This window comes from Astatotilapia calliptera, chromosome 16 (assembly GCF_964374335.1).
Source record: "Astatotilapia calliptera chromosome 16, fAstCal68.1, whole genome shotgun sequence".
NCBI classification, from domain to species: Eukaryota; Metazoa; Chordata; class Actinopteri; order Cichliformes; family Cichlidae; genus Astatotilapia; species Astatotilapia calliptera.
In genome coordinates this window covers 37,376,858-37,392,915 of record NC_137437.1, presented here as the reverse complement: position 1 = coordinate 37,392,915, position 16,058 = coordinate 37,376,858, and the positions used below count along the sequence as shown (strand labels likewise).

Genomic DNA, 16,058 nt, shown 5'->3' with positions numbered 1-16,058 from the left:
CACTGTGTGTGTGTGTGTGTGTATGTGTGTGTGTGTTACTGTGTGTGTGTGTGTGTGTGTGTGTGTGTGTGTGTGTTACTGTGTGTGTGTTACTGTGTGTGTGTGTGTGTGTGTGTGTGTGTGTGTGTGTTACTGTGTGTGTGTGTGTCACTGTGTGTGTGTGTGTGTGTGTGTGTGTGTGTGTGTGTGTGTCACTGTGTGTGTGTGTGTGTGTATGTGTGTGTGTGTTACTGTGTGTGTGTGTGTCACTGTGTGTGTGTGTGTGTGTGTCACTGTGTGTGTGTGTGTCACTGTGTGTGTGTGTGTGTGTGTGTGTGTGTCACTGTGTGTGTGTATGTGTTACTGTGTGTCTGTGTGGACTGAAATAGTAGCTTGTCTCTCCATCTGTCTCTATTCATTCCTGACTCATGCTGCATCGTACTGGCTTTAGACCACACCTAACACACACTGACACACACACACACACACACACACACACACACACACACACACACACACACACACACACACACACACACACACCTGTAGGTGGCTCTGACAGAGAGTTAAGTGACGTTTTCTCCCCCCACACTGGAATCAGCTGATCAGCAGATGAACCTTTGAGAGGCGGTGATGTCATCACTGTACAGTGACGTGTTACTGTTACCAGGTTACAGGAGTTCTAGTTTTCAACACCTGAGCATCAGGTGGTTAGTTGTGACCTCACACTGATCAGCTGATGCTCTTGTGGGCATGATATACACCACAGCGCTGTCAGCAGGTGTCAGGACAGCTGTTGCTTTGTTGCGTTCTGCAGTTACGTCAGTGCCAAGGATGTGACGGTATCAGAGGAGGCGGTCCTTGTGAACACCGGTGTGGCCTCAGATTCCAAATACGGCTCCACGAGAACCTCAAAGTCTGGATGGTTTGAGTTATGACAGATGTGTCCACAGGACAGCTGTCCACTGTGGGGACGTCTGGGGTCAGGTTCTGCTGGGTCATGTGAAGACTTTAAGAAAGAGGTGAATAAAAGGATTAATGATGAAGACGATGAACTCATTAACCCAAAAGGTTTTCAGCTGCTGCTCGTACATCTCCTCTCAACTCTAAGCCGAACTTTGAAATTGTGGTTTCAAGGCCCCGGTTCTGCGGGTTCTGCCTCGCTGCTCTGAGCGGGTGTTGCTCTCTCTGAGACCTCGGAGCAGAGAGCATTATGGGCCGTGGTATTGTTTGAGGTCTTCCCCGCCTCCCCGTTATTCACAGAAGACGGAAGTAGCTGTTTTTCAGCTGCGATCAGGTAATGAAGCAGACTTGTTGTGCAATCAGAGTTTTCAGGAAGTTGAGGCAATGCTCATCCTCGCCGCTCATCATGTGATCTGTGTGTGCAGGTTTGAGACGCACTGGGTTATTGTCTCTCGGGTCAGTGTCTAACCTGAGCTGGACCTGAACCCTGATCTGAGAACCAGTTAAAACTGGTCCATTACCATCAGAGAGTCACAGAGGAAGCTGCTGCTGCTGCGCTCGAACACCTGCTCAGGTGGTCTTACATGACTGAACGGTCTGTTGGTGTGAGGTGTGTCTGTGACGCTGCCAAACACAGAAAAGTCTCAGTTTGTGAGCCCGGTGACTCCTTGATGAGTGTGTGCATCCTGATGAGGGCGGGGTCTTTCATTTCCTCTCTGATACAGAGAAATGGAGGAAAACGTCGTCACGCCGTCAGGTGATAACCGCAGAGGCAGAACGGTTCTCAGACATTTCTTCCACCAAGCGTCACGGTTCTTTCTCTTCAGGGAAATGTCACTTTCACTTTCCTCATTTTCTAACGTTTCTATCGGGCAGCGAACGCCTCGTCGCCTGTTGGAAATCAGCTGATAATTGATCTTTCTCTCATTTCCCACGACCACTTCCAGTAAAACACGCCGTCCACTTTGCAGCCGCTCGACCGCACGCTCGCCGTTAACGTCACGAGGACGAATAAAAGACGAGGAAGAGTAAAGTGCGGCGAGGACTTAAAGGCTCTGAGTGCCGCCCGGCGACTCGCTCAGCCATTTGTGGTTTTTAAGCAGACAGACGAGGGAGGCACCTGCTGCTTCATCACCACCACCATCATCATCTACATACACAAATATGGAGATGAAGTGAGCGTCTGTAGTTTGTTCGTGTTGTCTGAGGTGTGATGGTCATTTGCTGAGGATCAGCGGGTGCTGGGTTCGGTTGGAGTTCGGTTGGAGTCGAGTGTGTGACGGGAGCTCAGTTTGAGCGGCCACCTTTTTCCTTGTAAAATGAGGGCGTTTTTGTTTTTTTTCCTTTGAGCCGCAGCAGGAAGTGGAGACTCCTGAGAGGTCTAATGGAGACCACAGCGCTGTAACACCGGGCTCATTGTCCCGCCCCCACCCAGATCCCACTCAGGTCAGCAGCATCACAGCGACTCGACTCTCTGCGGGCACGCCGGCGTGCAGGCTCAGGAGTACACAGGAAGTCAAATCACTTCTTGTGTAGTGATGTCACATTTTATTTAAGTATGTGGACAGTACGCTCCACCCACACTCCCTGCTGGTTGTAACTGGGACCAGTAAGTGTGGAGCACCTGATGATGACACCACTGGATGCTCAGGTGTCAGTCACCGTCAGTCCTGTGATTGGTCAGTGATTCACAGCGAGGAGCGTGCGATGCATCAGAAGTCATTTCTTTGATTTGTGTGCCCCGCAAACGCTCGGCCACTTGAGTGGAAAGTTCGACCCCGAGGACCAAATGCCTGTCAGTTCCCGTCACCTCACTGGCTGCTCCTTGCTGCCATCGATGGCGTGCAGTGAGAGCAACTGTATGGGGGTCGCAGGTCACGTGGTGGATGAGCACATCTGTGTGTCCAAAGGTGCGACCGCAAGCGCTGACCTGCTCTAATGACACTTCAGTTCCTGTCGGTCCTTCACCTCTGAAGGCAACAATGGCGGCAGCTACTTAGTGTTAATGTTACTCTTATTACTCTTTCTGGGTTGAAAAATCAAACTTTTAACATATTTTCAGGCGAGAAGTTAGCTGTGTAAACTCTAAATATCTGCTCGTTTATCAAGACATCGCATATTTGCAAAAGTGTGCCGACATTTTCGGAGACGTCTGTTACCCACCCGCTCGATAGCTAGCCGGTGGTCACTCAGTGGTCTCTCGACCCGGCGAGAGCAGCGGACCGCCGCTGTCTTTCGCTACTCAGGTTAAACATGATATATAAGTCATTAAAAAATGTAATTGTTTGGCTTTTTTTTTTGGTGTTTTATTTGTTCCAGAGTAAATCGGTTTGACTGAGATCAAGGTTACTAGATTAGATTAGATTAAATAAAACTTTATTAAGCTGATTAAACAGAAGTGTGAGACAGTCGAGAATTTATGCTAGTGTCCTGTTATATTTTAGATAGCAAGGAGCAGACGGCCGAGTTTATTAAACTCCACCGAGACAGTGGTGACACAAATCTGAAGGCTAGACCGTCCCATTTCACAGCCTCGCACTTCTGGCCTTCTCGGTCTTCGAAGGAACCGGCCCACGCAGACCGCGAAGGCCGGGTCCTCCCAAGGATGCGGCCTACGTTTTGGGGGAGAGCTAATGTGTTCAGCTTGTCAAATTTACTTAAATCTTCGATCACCAGCAGTGTGACAGTGAAGTGCTGTACTGTATGTTTATAAGTTTGCTCCCCAACAAACACACCAATGTCGACGAAACGTCGTCACCTCCAGGTGATTTTGGTTTCATTCTATAATACTGGACTTATTTTTCCACGAAGGTTTGAACTTTGAGAGTTTTTAAACAGGAGAGAAAAGTTTAATAATTGTAAAAAATAAAGCTGGCTACTTCATAGATTTCACCGATCGCTGGTTATATTTAGAATGTAACTCCCGTGATAAACGAGGGACCAGTGTAGTTCAGGGAGGACTCTGTCCCAGAAGTCATGTCTGAAAAAAGTAGTTCTCAATTATAAGTTAGATTTAACAAGTATGTAAGATTGAGTTTAGAGGTTCATTCAGTAATTAAATTTATTACAGATGATGAGGGTAAAATATATTTTATAACCAAGCAGGTAACAAAGAACACATGTAAATAATGTCATTATTGTAGGAGAACGTTCTGGAAAAGGTCAAATGACCTTTGGATTAAGAAGATTTAAAGACGGCGTTTAAACTGACCTCACAGCTACAACAATCACAAACACGTGTCCACGTCTGCCTGCAGCCGCTCTGCTCGTCAGGCCTGAAACCGTCTCATTGGCTGCTCTTCTTTTGCTTCACTCTTTATTTGCTCTGATTGGTTCTCCACACTCTGGATAATTATTCATCACTGTCGTGTACAGTTTACTATGTATGCCATTAAAAATGGACTGGAATCATTACTTCAGAACAAACGTGAGACAGTTTATAAATGCGATTTCTTTGTTGTTAGCTTTGTGTTTACTCTTTAACACAGTCGGTGTGTGGGCATGCAGTTCTGACAGCTACACTCATGTATAGAGGATCAGGTTACTTCATGATTTCCCATATGGAAAAGATTTATATAAACCTTATAAAGTTTGTATCTGTCTTGTGTGAAACTTGTATGAAAAGCATACAAGAGTGAAAACAGATATAAGACCCCTTGAAAAATTATATAAATGAAACTTGTATGTTTTGGATACTTACTAAAACAATATATGAAAGTAATGAGAAAGTGGCCACTTTCATGAGTAAATCATGTAAGCTTTTACTATTTCTTTTCCATATGGGTTAGCTATAGTTTACAGCTGCTTGGCGCTTTCTTCTAAGTGAATTAGTTGACTTACTATAAGATAGCATAAAGTACGGTAAGATAAGCTCTGTTTTAGCTGGTTACTCGTGCTAGCTAGTACTTAAAAGTTAACCATTATATGTTAGCTCTGCTACGTAACAATTAGCTAAAGGTTAACCGTTACATGTTAGCACCTTGCTACGCGCTAGCTGCTCTGGATTTGGTTTTACTGTTAGCAGTCAGGAGCAAACAGAAGCCTGTGAAATGGTGACTCTGGGTGAACTGTGAATGTGCTGACAGCAGCGGTTTCTTCTTCTGCTCCTCCGTGCCCAGCGGTTGTGTCCGGCGGCAGGTTGTGGTTTGCTCTCTTTGTCCACAAAGGTCTTGTGAGTCAAAGTTAAAGTGACTCCATCAGCAGTTTCACTACCTCAAACTGTTCCAGGAACGAACCTAAAATACCTCCGAAGTCCAGTCAGTCCGCAGTGAAGCAATACCTGGAACAGACGTCGCAGATGTGAGTCATGTGGTCGATCAGCTCGTGAAATGGCGGCCCGTGTTGTTACAGTAACGGACTCGTGTCTCAGTACACCTGCTGACTTTACAGCCTTTGATTCATGTGATTGATCCCTTACCTTCTGTTGTTTATGGGTTTATTAAAGTGCCATTTTTTACTGTTTCACTTACACTGAGCTGACGGTCAGACTCAGCACAGGCCCCAAACTGAGCGTGGGTTTGATGCCGCTGCCTGCTGGTGGCAGAGGTTTGACTGGCTGGTGTTCAGCTGAGTGTTGGAGGGATGTGGGCTGAGGTAGGATCAGGTGTTGTAGTGAGTCCGGTCCCTATATGGGAGCTCTGTGATCCGGATTAGGACCGTTGCTGTGTGAAGATGGTCCTGATCCAGCAGCGAGTCGGTGAGTGTGACGGCAGAAACTGACAGCGAGCTTTAAGAAGCAATGAGACGGGCGCGCACCGCCTGTTGTTTCCCAGAGCGGCGGGAAGCTAAAATACCTGCAGTCGTGAATTATTGGAGGGAAAGTTTTAGTAACGCTGCTGTGAGAAGGTATTCATCAGAGGGATTTAATAACCGTCTTCTTCCTCCTCTTCGTCTTTTGTAAAGACTCATCCTCCACCTGGGAAGATGAATAATTCAGACACCCGCACCCCGAGAGGCTGCTGGGCTGTAAACCCTCAAACGTCCTCAGTGCTGTCTCCATCCATAATTCACACTGAAAGTCTGACTTTCTCTTAAGGTAACCTACATTTTACTGGTGGGGGGAGCCCATGTGCTCCATGTGCCCCCCCCCCCCCCCTTCCCCAGCAGCCACAGGCTGATGATTAATTAAACACTTACACAGAAACATGAAGTTTGACAGGCTTCAAAATGCATGTAGAACAAGATCGTGTGTGTGTGTGTGTGTGTGTGTGTGTGTGTGTGTGTGTGTGTGTGTGTGTGTGTGCACTCGTGCTTGAACTGTAGCAGAAACAGCAGTGAGGCAGAGCGCCGTTCACACCTCTGACCTCCTTGTCCTCCTTCGGTTGGTGTGGGCTGTTATCAGTGCTGCGCAGCCGCCGCCTCCTCTCTGCTGCGTCTGTAATCAGACGGCACGGCGAGGCGGAGCTGCTGATAGGAGTAACGTTAGCTGTCAGGTCGAGGCCGGCATCACCTTGGCACCTCCTCGCTAACCGTCAGTGAAGCTGCTGAACTGATGGAGCGAGGCCCGGTGTTTGTGAGTAACCGAGGCTGTGACGGCGTCACGGCTCTCGCACACTGAAGTCATAAACACCTGCTCATGTATGGATCAATCATCAGCACATCTGTCCGTGGCTCTGATTATTTCCTTTAACCTGAGGAGCGATCAGAGTTCCTTCCTTCAACTGTAAACATCATTCAGCTGCAGAGAAATGACCGACCGATCGATGAATCAACCGATGTCTCTGACTGACTGATCGATCGATCGATCGAGAAAAGTGAAGGCTGTGAGCCTGGCACTGACACAAAGGTCTTTTAAGTTGTTACATTAAATTCACATGATTTACACAAACTGAATGTTTGATGTTATTTTTCTCATTTCTGTCTCTGCGACAGACAGAATAGAATAGAATAGAATTCAACTTTATTGTCATTGCACATGCACAGGTACAGGGCAACGAAATGCAGACAGGAAGTGACGTCAGCGTGCTGCACTTATTCCACGTGCACTGCATGTTCTATATGTTTGACATGTGACACTCGCTCAAAGATGAGCGTGTGTCTGTGTGTGTCTGTGTGTGTCTGTGTGTGCGTGTGTGTCTGTGTGTGTCTGTGTGTGTCTGTGTGTGCGCGTGTGTCTGTGTGTGTCTGTGCGTGTGCGTGTGTCTGTGTGTGTCTGTGTGTGTCTGCGTGTGTCTGTGTGTGTCTGTGTGTGCGCGTGTGTCTGTGTGTGTCTGTGTGTGTCTGTGTGTGCGTGTGTGTCTGTGTGTGTCTGTGTGTGTCTGTGTGTGCGTGTGTGTCTGTGTGTGTCTGTGTGTGTCTGCGTGTGTCTGTGTGTGACTGTGTGTGTCTGTGTGTGCGCGCGTGTGTGTGTGTGTGTGTGCGTGTGTGTGTGTGTGTTATCTGCTGCTGTCTCTGGGTGGAGGTCGACGGCCAACGCGCCGCTGTAACCGACCTGAACACTCAAGGTGCCAAAACTTGATTAACAGTTTCAGAACCGACGCTTCAAAGAGGAACTGCTGCTGTCACACCTTCACACTGATAACAGACACAAACAGACACAGACATGTTTTCATATCCTTGTGGGGACATCTATTTGATATAATATTTTCCCAAACCATCCAAATGAAGTCCCACATGTATTTTGATGGTTTGAGGAGTAAGTGGAGTTGCTGCTGGGCTTTGCTGACCACGATGCTGTGTCCTTTGACCAGGCGGGATCTTCTGAAATGTGCACACCCAGGAACTTGGTGATGCTTACCCTCTCCACAGCAGCACCATTGATGGTTAGTGGGGTGTGCGTGTGTGTGTGCACGCTGACTCCTGCTGATAAATAAGAATGAATTTAATTCACCCCCCCCCCCTCCAACAGCAGCAGGTGAAGTCATTAAAAATGCTCCAGCAGCACCAACACGGTCCATAGGTGCAGCTCGGGTGGAGGTTTGCTTCGTCAGCAGAAACGCGTGAACCTACGGTGGGATTTTCACCGTTTGAAGCAGCCTCTACTGGGCGTTAGAGGAACTGCAGGGTTGGTGCTTCAGGTGATGATTGGTGCGTTCAGAGGAAGTCCGTGTGCAATGGACCGATCATGTAATCCACACAGGCGCCATCACAGCGTGTGAAACCAGTGTCATGTCACACGGCCTGCTGTCCACATACTTTTGACTCGGCCATCTTTTGAATATATACGTGTTACACAAGCAAAAGTGTGCGTTCAGGCTTTGTGGTCGAATCTATACAGATGTTGTTAGCAGTGGACCATGTGTCCAGATACTTTTGGTGACTGGGTCACACAGAAACACTCACTCAAATATCAAAACTATGTGGACAGATCTTAAGGCCATATCCATTTAAACATTATATATGTGAGTCCTGAGCTGTCCACAAACTTTAGGCTCTGCAGTGTAATTATTAGCTGAAACTATTGCTGTGAGGCTTTGTCCATTTAAACCATATGTGAGTGTAACATCAGGTGTCCACTTACTTCTGCCCATTATTCACCTATGTGCTCTCCCTATGATGATACACTTCAGCTCTTAGCCGCTAGGCAGCGACCTCATTTCCTCAGCGACGTGTGGCTCCCCCCTCCCCCGTTACTCAGGTGATCTGCTCTGAGCGAGCAAGTGAGAGAGTGAGAGAGAGTGAGAGAGGAGGCAGAGCTGCTTTCATTACCTCACAGCGAACGGCAGGAACCGGACGCAGCACCTGCATGGGGACGCCCTCTGTGACCTCATCGATGGCTGGATGTTATGAGAGCGGCGGAGCGTGTCAGAATGATCAAGCCTGCAGGGATGAAGCAAACATCTGGAGGTCCCATTTCAGCCCGAGAGCTGCTGTGGAGGCACTGTGGAGCCCCGCCCACTCATCACAACAGATGATTGACAGCAGATATATGTCTGTGAAGGTTCTCAGTCATCCGGGTCATTGTAGTCAAAGGAGCTACAACTTAAAGAAGTCCAGACGCTTCTCTTTGCAAGCTCCTTTGACGACAGCAGATATAGAGCTGTGATTGGCTGCCAGAGATGACAGTCAGGTGGAGATTTCCATGAAGCTGTGACACTGCTGCAGGAAGTGATCAGTGGTCAATCAGTCTGATCATGTGATCAACAGCTGATCTGAGACACGTAAACAGGAAGTAGAACCTGCCAGGTGAGCACTCCGTGCAGGCAGTTTGACTCCGTCGTGTTTCTGTTGACATTTCTTCTTCTCTGTTTTTTTTGTTTTGCTGTGTGTGTGTGCCTGTGTGTTGGGTTGGCAGACTGATGTCATCATGAATGATGTAAGTGTGATGTTCTGACATCGTCGTGTTTCGTGTGTGAGTCGACGGACGGACACTTGAGCCAGTGTTCGATCTGTCCTTCCCCCAGTCTGACAGAAATGTTGGAGCAGGAGGAAGATGAAACCCGGGGAGGAGGAAGAAGGCGGGGCTAATGTGTCTTTGTATGAGGAGGAGCGGCGCTCTGTGATGTGTCGTCTGTTTTGTCCCTGAATGGACTCAAAGACCCTCTGAAACCTGGGGGGTGGACGCGCTGTCTGAGTTGCCCCCGGTGACATCTGCCACTCTGCCTCCGTCATGTGACCTGGCAGGCAAACAGCAGCGTGAATGGCCTTTGTTTGGGAGGTCAGTGCCTGCTGCCCACCGACCAATCAGGGCACGGGACCCTCAGCCTGCTGCGGCATTCTCTGCTTTAAGGTGGAATCATGGTGGGGAGGATTTAAGGTGGAATGTTATCTTTGAAGTTTAAGGTGGAATTCTAAGCATAAAGTGTTTATTTCCTTGCTCTGTGACGGTGTCCACAGGAAGTGGAGGAAGTGTGTGTGTTTACCATTAGTGCTCAAAGAAAACGAACGCTTTGGTTTTTAAAGTTTAACATGAGTGATAAAAGGCACTGGTGCTTATCTGCAGGTAACCAGACCATCAGCCACATATGTGGGCGGAGCTTTAGCCTGTCACATATGTGGTTCAGAACTGAGAACAGGTAGACTCTGGCCCTGCCCATTCTGCATCACTGATGATTATAAGCTATTATTGAGGAGGTATAAAACACACACACACGCACGCACGCACGCACGCATGTTTAACACTGCAGATGAAAGTTTAGAATGGAAATCAGGTAAAAACTAAAAGTATATGGACACACTGGGCCTAATATAGAGTGTGACTGTCCAGATACTTTTGGCTCTCCTGTGTTTAGATATGTATTCATGGATATGGATGTGATGGCTCCTCATCCATACAAGTGTTATTCGTGTCCAGGTGTGCACATACCTGGCTGGTACTGCTGATGTACTGAATGAGGGTCTAAAGATAGACGTGAGCATATCCTGTGGACTGTCCACAGACTGATAGCAGGCCGGGCTGTGATTGGGGGATTCCTTCACACGCTGGTGTTTATATTCTGACCCTGCAGTCACGGTTTGTTGCCCCGCCCCTCCCCCTCAGACACTAACAGCTGAGCCAGCTTACACAGGCTTTGTTTGAATCCACCCCCCCACCGGGGTCCCCCAGTTAAGAGTCCTGGGGACACCCCTGTCCTATTGATTAGATGATCCTGGTTAGTGATCGATTGATTGTGTGCACCCAATCTCTCACACACACACACACACACACACACACACACACACACACACACACACTCTCTCTGCTATTGTGTTTTCTGCCTTTGGAGTGAAAGAATGTGTGGGCGGGGCCTGTGTCTGATGTCTAACGTGTCCTGGGACCACACAGCGAGCCTGTTTGATCACAGGCTCGCTGTGATCCCCCCCCCCCCCGTCCTTGGTATTCAGCCCGGGTCAGCAGATTTCTCCGTCGTGCTTTTTCATCTGCACCTGTCGTGCAGTTGTCCGGGACGCTGCAGACAAAGATCATATTATGAGCGGGCTAATCTGCGTGTAGCTGGAGGAGGATCTGCGCTCTGTGGGAACCCGCCGCCGCCTGCCGCAGGAAACGCCATCAGAACCAGATTAACCCGTTCCCATGATGTCAGCGTAGTGTGGCCGCTCACATCAGAGCGCAGAACAACTGCAGACCAATCACGAACACCCAATTCTCACTTCCTGTTTAACACTTGTTAAAGAACATACGCCGTGTTTACAAACACACTAAGGTCAGAGGTCACCCCCTCTTCTTTTGTGTTTCAGTGCTAAACTATGAGAACGTTGCGGAAACTACCTCAGACACCGATGACGAGGACAGTTTCGGAGGAGGTGGCGCAGGAGTGGACGAGGAGGAGGGCAGTCCGGCAGGCGTGCCCGCTCTGGAGGCGTCGCCCCGGGTCGGCCACGCCCTGCTGTCCCACCGTGACCAGGAGAGCGCCGAGAGCGGAGATGGGTTCCAGGACCCCCATGCCTGGAGACGCATCGGTGAGTCACGTGGTCACCTGTGAGTTGGTGAGGTCAGAGGTCAGCGTGCGGTGTTTTGGGCCATGTTTAAGTGTTTTGTAGTTTTTCTGTTTGATTTTAAATCTGGTCTCATGTTCGGTTTCTGCTTCTCATTTTCTCACTGTTTTTGTCATGAATATTTTTATAGTTGTTTGTAGTTGCTGTTATTAGTGTCGGGGGGGTTGAATAGCTAAATGATACCCATGACTCGGGAGGATACAGGAGGAAGGGACCAGCCTCCATCAGAGGAAGAGCAGGGTAAATGATGTGCTCCTGTGTTGTGTTTGGACAGATGGGGGGACGGACGAGTACGAAGCCGTGGGCCCGGAGGCGTCTCCTCACGCTGTGGAAAACAGTGCAGGTGAGATCACACACAATCAATCGTCACCCATCAGCGTCATCGCCGTCAGAAGAGGTTTTATTTATATTTGTCTCATTTTATTTTTAGCTCTGTCTCCATACTTTGCTCCTTTGTTTTTTATAAATTTTTTACTTAACTTTACTGTACGGCTCTTTGGGATAATATTTTTTGTCTTTCTTCATCTTTATTTATTTGAGTAATTAAAGCTAATTAATGATAATGACTAATGATAATTAGCGATCGTAATTAAAAGCGTAATGTAAAATGTCCTGCTGAATTTTTGTCTTTCACATAATTTCCCGAGTAATTAATACAAACTGTGGGATTGCTTATTGGTGTGGGCGTGGCCTACAGCAGGCTGACTTCAGTTGGTTCCTTCGCTGTTGTCGTAACTTTAGAGGAAGTAAACGACATCCCTGGTCATAATGGTCAATGGGCAGTCAGAGGACCCAGCAATGTTAGTTTAGGAGTCCCTCAGGGCTCAATGCCGGGTCCTCTGAGGTTGCAGTGTGATGATTGGTCCTCTGACCGGACGAGCTTTGTCCCTGCATCCAGGGAAGCGACTAGAGGGCATCCCTGAGTTGGACGAGTACTTCCTGAAGCGTAAACTGGAGGACGGCGACAGTCACTCTGCGTGCATCGCTGAGTACCTGCAGCGCAGCGACACTGCCGTCATTTATCCAGAAGCCCCAGACGAGGTGGCGCGCCTGGGCACGCCTGAGGCCACGCCTGAGGCCACGGGGCAGGATGAGAGCGAGCACGGTGAGAGACCGAGAAGACAAACTGAGCATTACAAATCGATTAATCATTTTTAAAGAGATTATTAGTCAAAAAGCTGGCAGCTCAAACATGTGACTCTGAAGCTTTGTAGAGAGAAGTCAACAAGCTGGCTTGTTAACGAGATTATAGAAGATTCAGATTTCACTGGTGCCACTCCGACCGCAACCTTTAGTATGATGTGTGTTTCTGTGACCTTCAATCCCAGACTCATCATTTTGACTGTAAAATCATCTCGAAGTTCAAAACAGTTGGGAGCTTCGGTCACGTGACTTTTCTGTCTAAATAAAGGGTTAAGGACATTGTCTCTTTCCTGACTTCTGACCTACAGACCTTGGACCCGACACGCAGGATGACTTCGCCCAGCTGCTCACGTGTCCGTACTGCGACCGCGGCTACAAGCGCCTGACGTCTCTGAAGGAACACATCAAGTACCGTCACGAGAAGAACGAGGAGAGCTTCCCCTGCCCGCTGTGCGCTGAAACTTTTGGCCACCGTGCTCAACTGGACCGTCACATGACCACACACAAGCCTGCCAGAGACCAGGTAACGCACACCTATTACATCCATTTAAACCTTTATTTAAAAGTCTGTCACAGGAGTTCCAGTATGAAATCCATAAAGACAAAGTCTTCAAACGTTAGGACTGACTCCACGCTGGCTTCACTAACAGACAGAAAACTGCAGTGATCAGAGAAGAAGCTGCCGTCAGGTGCTGACACTGCACTGCATCAGCTGTGGATGCTGAGCAGCGGAGGAGGGAGGCTCGGGGAACTCCATCAGTACATGCGATGACTCAGATTAGTAATTAATCAGCGGCTGTGGTCCCTGCAGGGTAAAAACAGATAAAAATACACCAAGGCTGGAAATTTAAGCTGCGTCAAAAGGAGCAGAGGACCGCAGACGGAGCCCTGAGGAACGCCGCCTCATTCTGTTTGTTTAGAAGGGTGAGAGATCCACGTGGCTTCCTGCTGTCTAACACATGAATGAAGTTCCTCCCAGTTCTTCCAGTCTGCCCAGTCGCTCCATTATTAACCACCTCGGTTCTGGGTGTTTTTCTCAGCAGCTGTAATGTGTCATGCGTGGGAGGTGTGAGTGCGTTGACTTCCTCCGGCCATCAGACTCCACATCAGCTGCTGCTGCTGGAACCGATTAGATTCACGGCCTTCCTCTGATGCTCGGGCAGCCTCGGTGGCAGGCAGGGTGTCACACAGTAATCTAATCATAAGCTGGTGTTAAATGTTTCCTGCACACGCCTGTTTGCTGGCCCTCATGATCAAAAACTCACATTAGAGTCGGTAACTAAGCACTGAGTCATTCAATTTTCCAATTATGCTGTGATCGTAATGAGATTTCCTGAGTTTAGACCTCGGGTCTCCTCACAGAAGCACAAATAGCTTTCATACCTGACCCCCCCTCCACCAGCCTTAACCAGCACCAGATGGTCTTCTCCCTGCTAGATTGAAGACTCATAATCCTCTAAGTGGCCGTTTATTTGTGTACTTCCTGAGTTAAACTGTTAAAGAGAGAACAGGCATGTGTGCGTCGGTGAGGAGGAAGCAGATCTGTCTGTTCAGTCTTCACGGTTTGCCCCCGACAGCAGCGCCTCACTCAGTAATCATTGTTCACAGGCTTTCTACTGTGCTGCTGAGTGCTGCGGTAAAACATCTGTATGGCACGGCCTCACAGCTGTTCAGGCTGTGCTCGCACAGCCGGGACTGCTCCTGAGTATGCAGCACAAACACTCACAGCTGTTTGCTTCTTGCCGTGATGTGGCTGCTTCAAGCAGTGGCCACACTAATGCAGTTACATATATATATACAGTTAATCTTCACTGCATGACAGTGTGATAAGGAACGCGTGACAGTGCTCAGTCAGCACAAACTGCCCAAGCCCACTTTTATCCAGTTTAACCAGTCCTCAGTTCCTGCATGGATGGGTGGACAGGTGGATGGGTGGGAGGGTGGATGGTGAACGGACAGATGGATGGGTGGGTGGATGCTGGGAGCAGCAGTGTTTGGTTAGGATGGACCTCGTGCAGGTTGTGTTTGATTTGAGTCCAAACTGGTAAGATTTGCAGACAAAGACGTGATCATTAACGACGGTGGTTAAGAAGTTTTGTTGGTGATTCAAAGCACGTAATTTCTTTCAGCGGTAATTTCAGTTTAAACAAAAACATTTGTGTTTGCGTGTGAGGGACTGGGACAAGCTGGTTCATGTTGGAATAACGAGGTCCTGGCAGAGGTTCCCTGCTGGATCCCAGGAGATCTGCTTTCCTGCATTTGTGGAGTCTCCTCTGGGGTTGAACTCATGGTGAATGAGTGCAGATCAGAGCAGAGAGTAGAGCGTTTACTTGAAGCTGTTTTCTCTGCTGTAGACGACAGAAACAAGTCTTCAGGTTTGTGTTTCCTTCACCGATCATCTGCATGTGAGACGAAAGGATTTGAGCTCCCACTCAGCAGAGGGGGGAGGACGCTCCCCGACTGTTTGTGTTTGTTTATCTCTGTATTTGCATTTCAAATGTTGGGAATGCACCTCCACCAGAAAGTGTTACCTCTGCACAGCGCCACCCACGCCGTTTCTCAGAATGCCTATCAGATCTGCTTCACTAAATACTATTAAATTCCCCGTTAGCTCGTGCTCCCTCTCTGCAGCGACTCCCACTCCTCCTCCATCACTTCAAATCTGTTTTTCTCTCTGCAGCCACCACTGCTTGCTGAAGGAACTGGAAACCGCAAGTTCAAATGCAGCGAGTGTGGAAAAGCCTTCAAGTACAAGCACCACCTGAAGGAGCATCTTCGTATTCACAGCGGTGAGTGGAGTTCTGAGGGCCGGATCAGAGCTGAAACTTTCCGCAGACACGGGTCTGATCCGGTCCTCCTCGCGTTTACATCGACTCTGATAAAACGCTGATTGTGTTTCCACATCTGACTGTCTGGCTTCTGCTTTAGCCACAGTATTAATACATCTGACAGTCAACAGTTTCACTTCCCATCTTCATATCTGATCACGAAGCAGTTCAGCTCCAAAAAAGGAACATTTTCATCATGATGGTTTCTATTTTTATTGAAGATTCATCCACTGATTTTTCCATTGATTTGATTATTAAAACCAAAACCCAAAGCGTCAGTTACTGTATCATACATAGTAATGTGAAGTATACTCATAAAGCACCTCATTAAAATGAAGTTTTTAAAAAGAAAACCTTTCTAAAATAGAACATCTGGACCGCCTCCAAAATCTCGCTGCTGATCTGTTTGTTCATTTCAATTTTTGTTAGTCAGCAAACAAACAACTATTCAGACAGTTGCTGGTTATCGTTGAATTGTTTTAATCAGCGAATGAACCGATATTATGAGCTCTGAATAACAGTGGGGGACACGTTAGCTAAAAGATGTGCCAGAGGGTCAGTTCATAGTTAATCCTGGACGTCAGCAGCTGAGATGGTGCATGGATAACATACACTTTGCTGGTGTTGAAGGAGGAAAAGCACCACCTCCAATTCTGGATCAAAGGTGTAAAGATCACACTGGTGACTAACTGTGGACGAATGATGATGTTTTAAGTAAATACCTGACGTTAAACTATAGAGCACGTTTGTGGGCTGAGAAGTAATCCAGAC

The 16,058-nt window shown here is 48.1% G+C and overlaps 1 protein-coding gene across 5 annotated transcripts in view; it reads left to right on the top strand.

Moving 5' to 3' along the window:
* The window catches only part of zeb2a (zinc finger E-box binding homeobox 2a), a 41,468-nt gene that overhangs the window by 14,406 nt on the left and 11,004 nt on the right, over positions 1 to 16,058 (top strand). For 4 of the 5 annotated variants that reach the window (XM_026143880.2, XM_026143879.2, XM_026143881.2 and 1 more), the window contains 5 exons: positions 11,059 to 11,280; positions 11,591 to 11,659; positions 12,215 to 12,421; positions 12,768 to 12,982; positions 15,140 to 15,248. In XM_026143880.2, coding sequence (XP_025999665.2) covers positions 11,059 to 11,280; positions 11,591 to 11,659; positions 12,215 to 12,421; positions 12,768 to 12,982; positions 15,140 to 15,248 — 822 coding nt within the window. The remainder of the gene's footprint in view (positions 1 to 11,058; positions 11,281 to 11,590; positions 11,660 to 12,214; positions 12,422 to 12,767; positions 12,983 to 15,139; positions 15,249 to 16,058) is intronic. The other variant, XM_080290770.1, reaches the window with a different exon arrangement.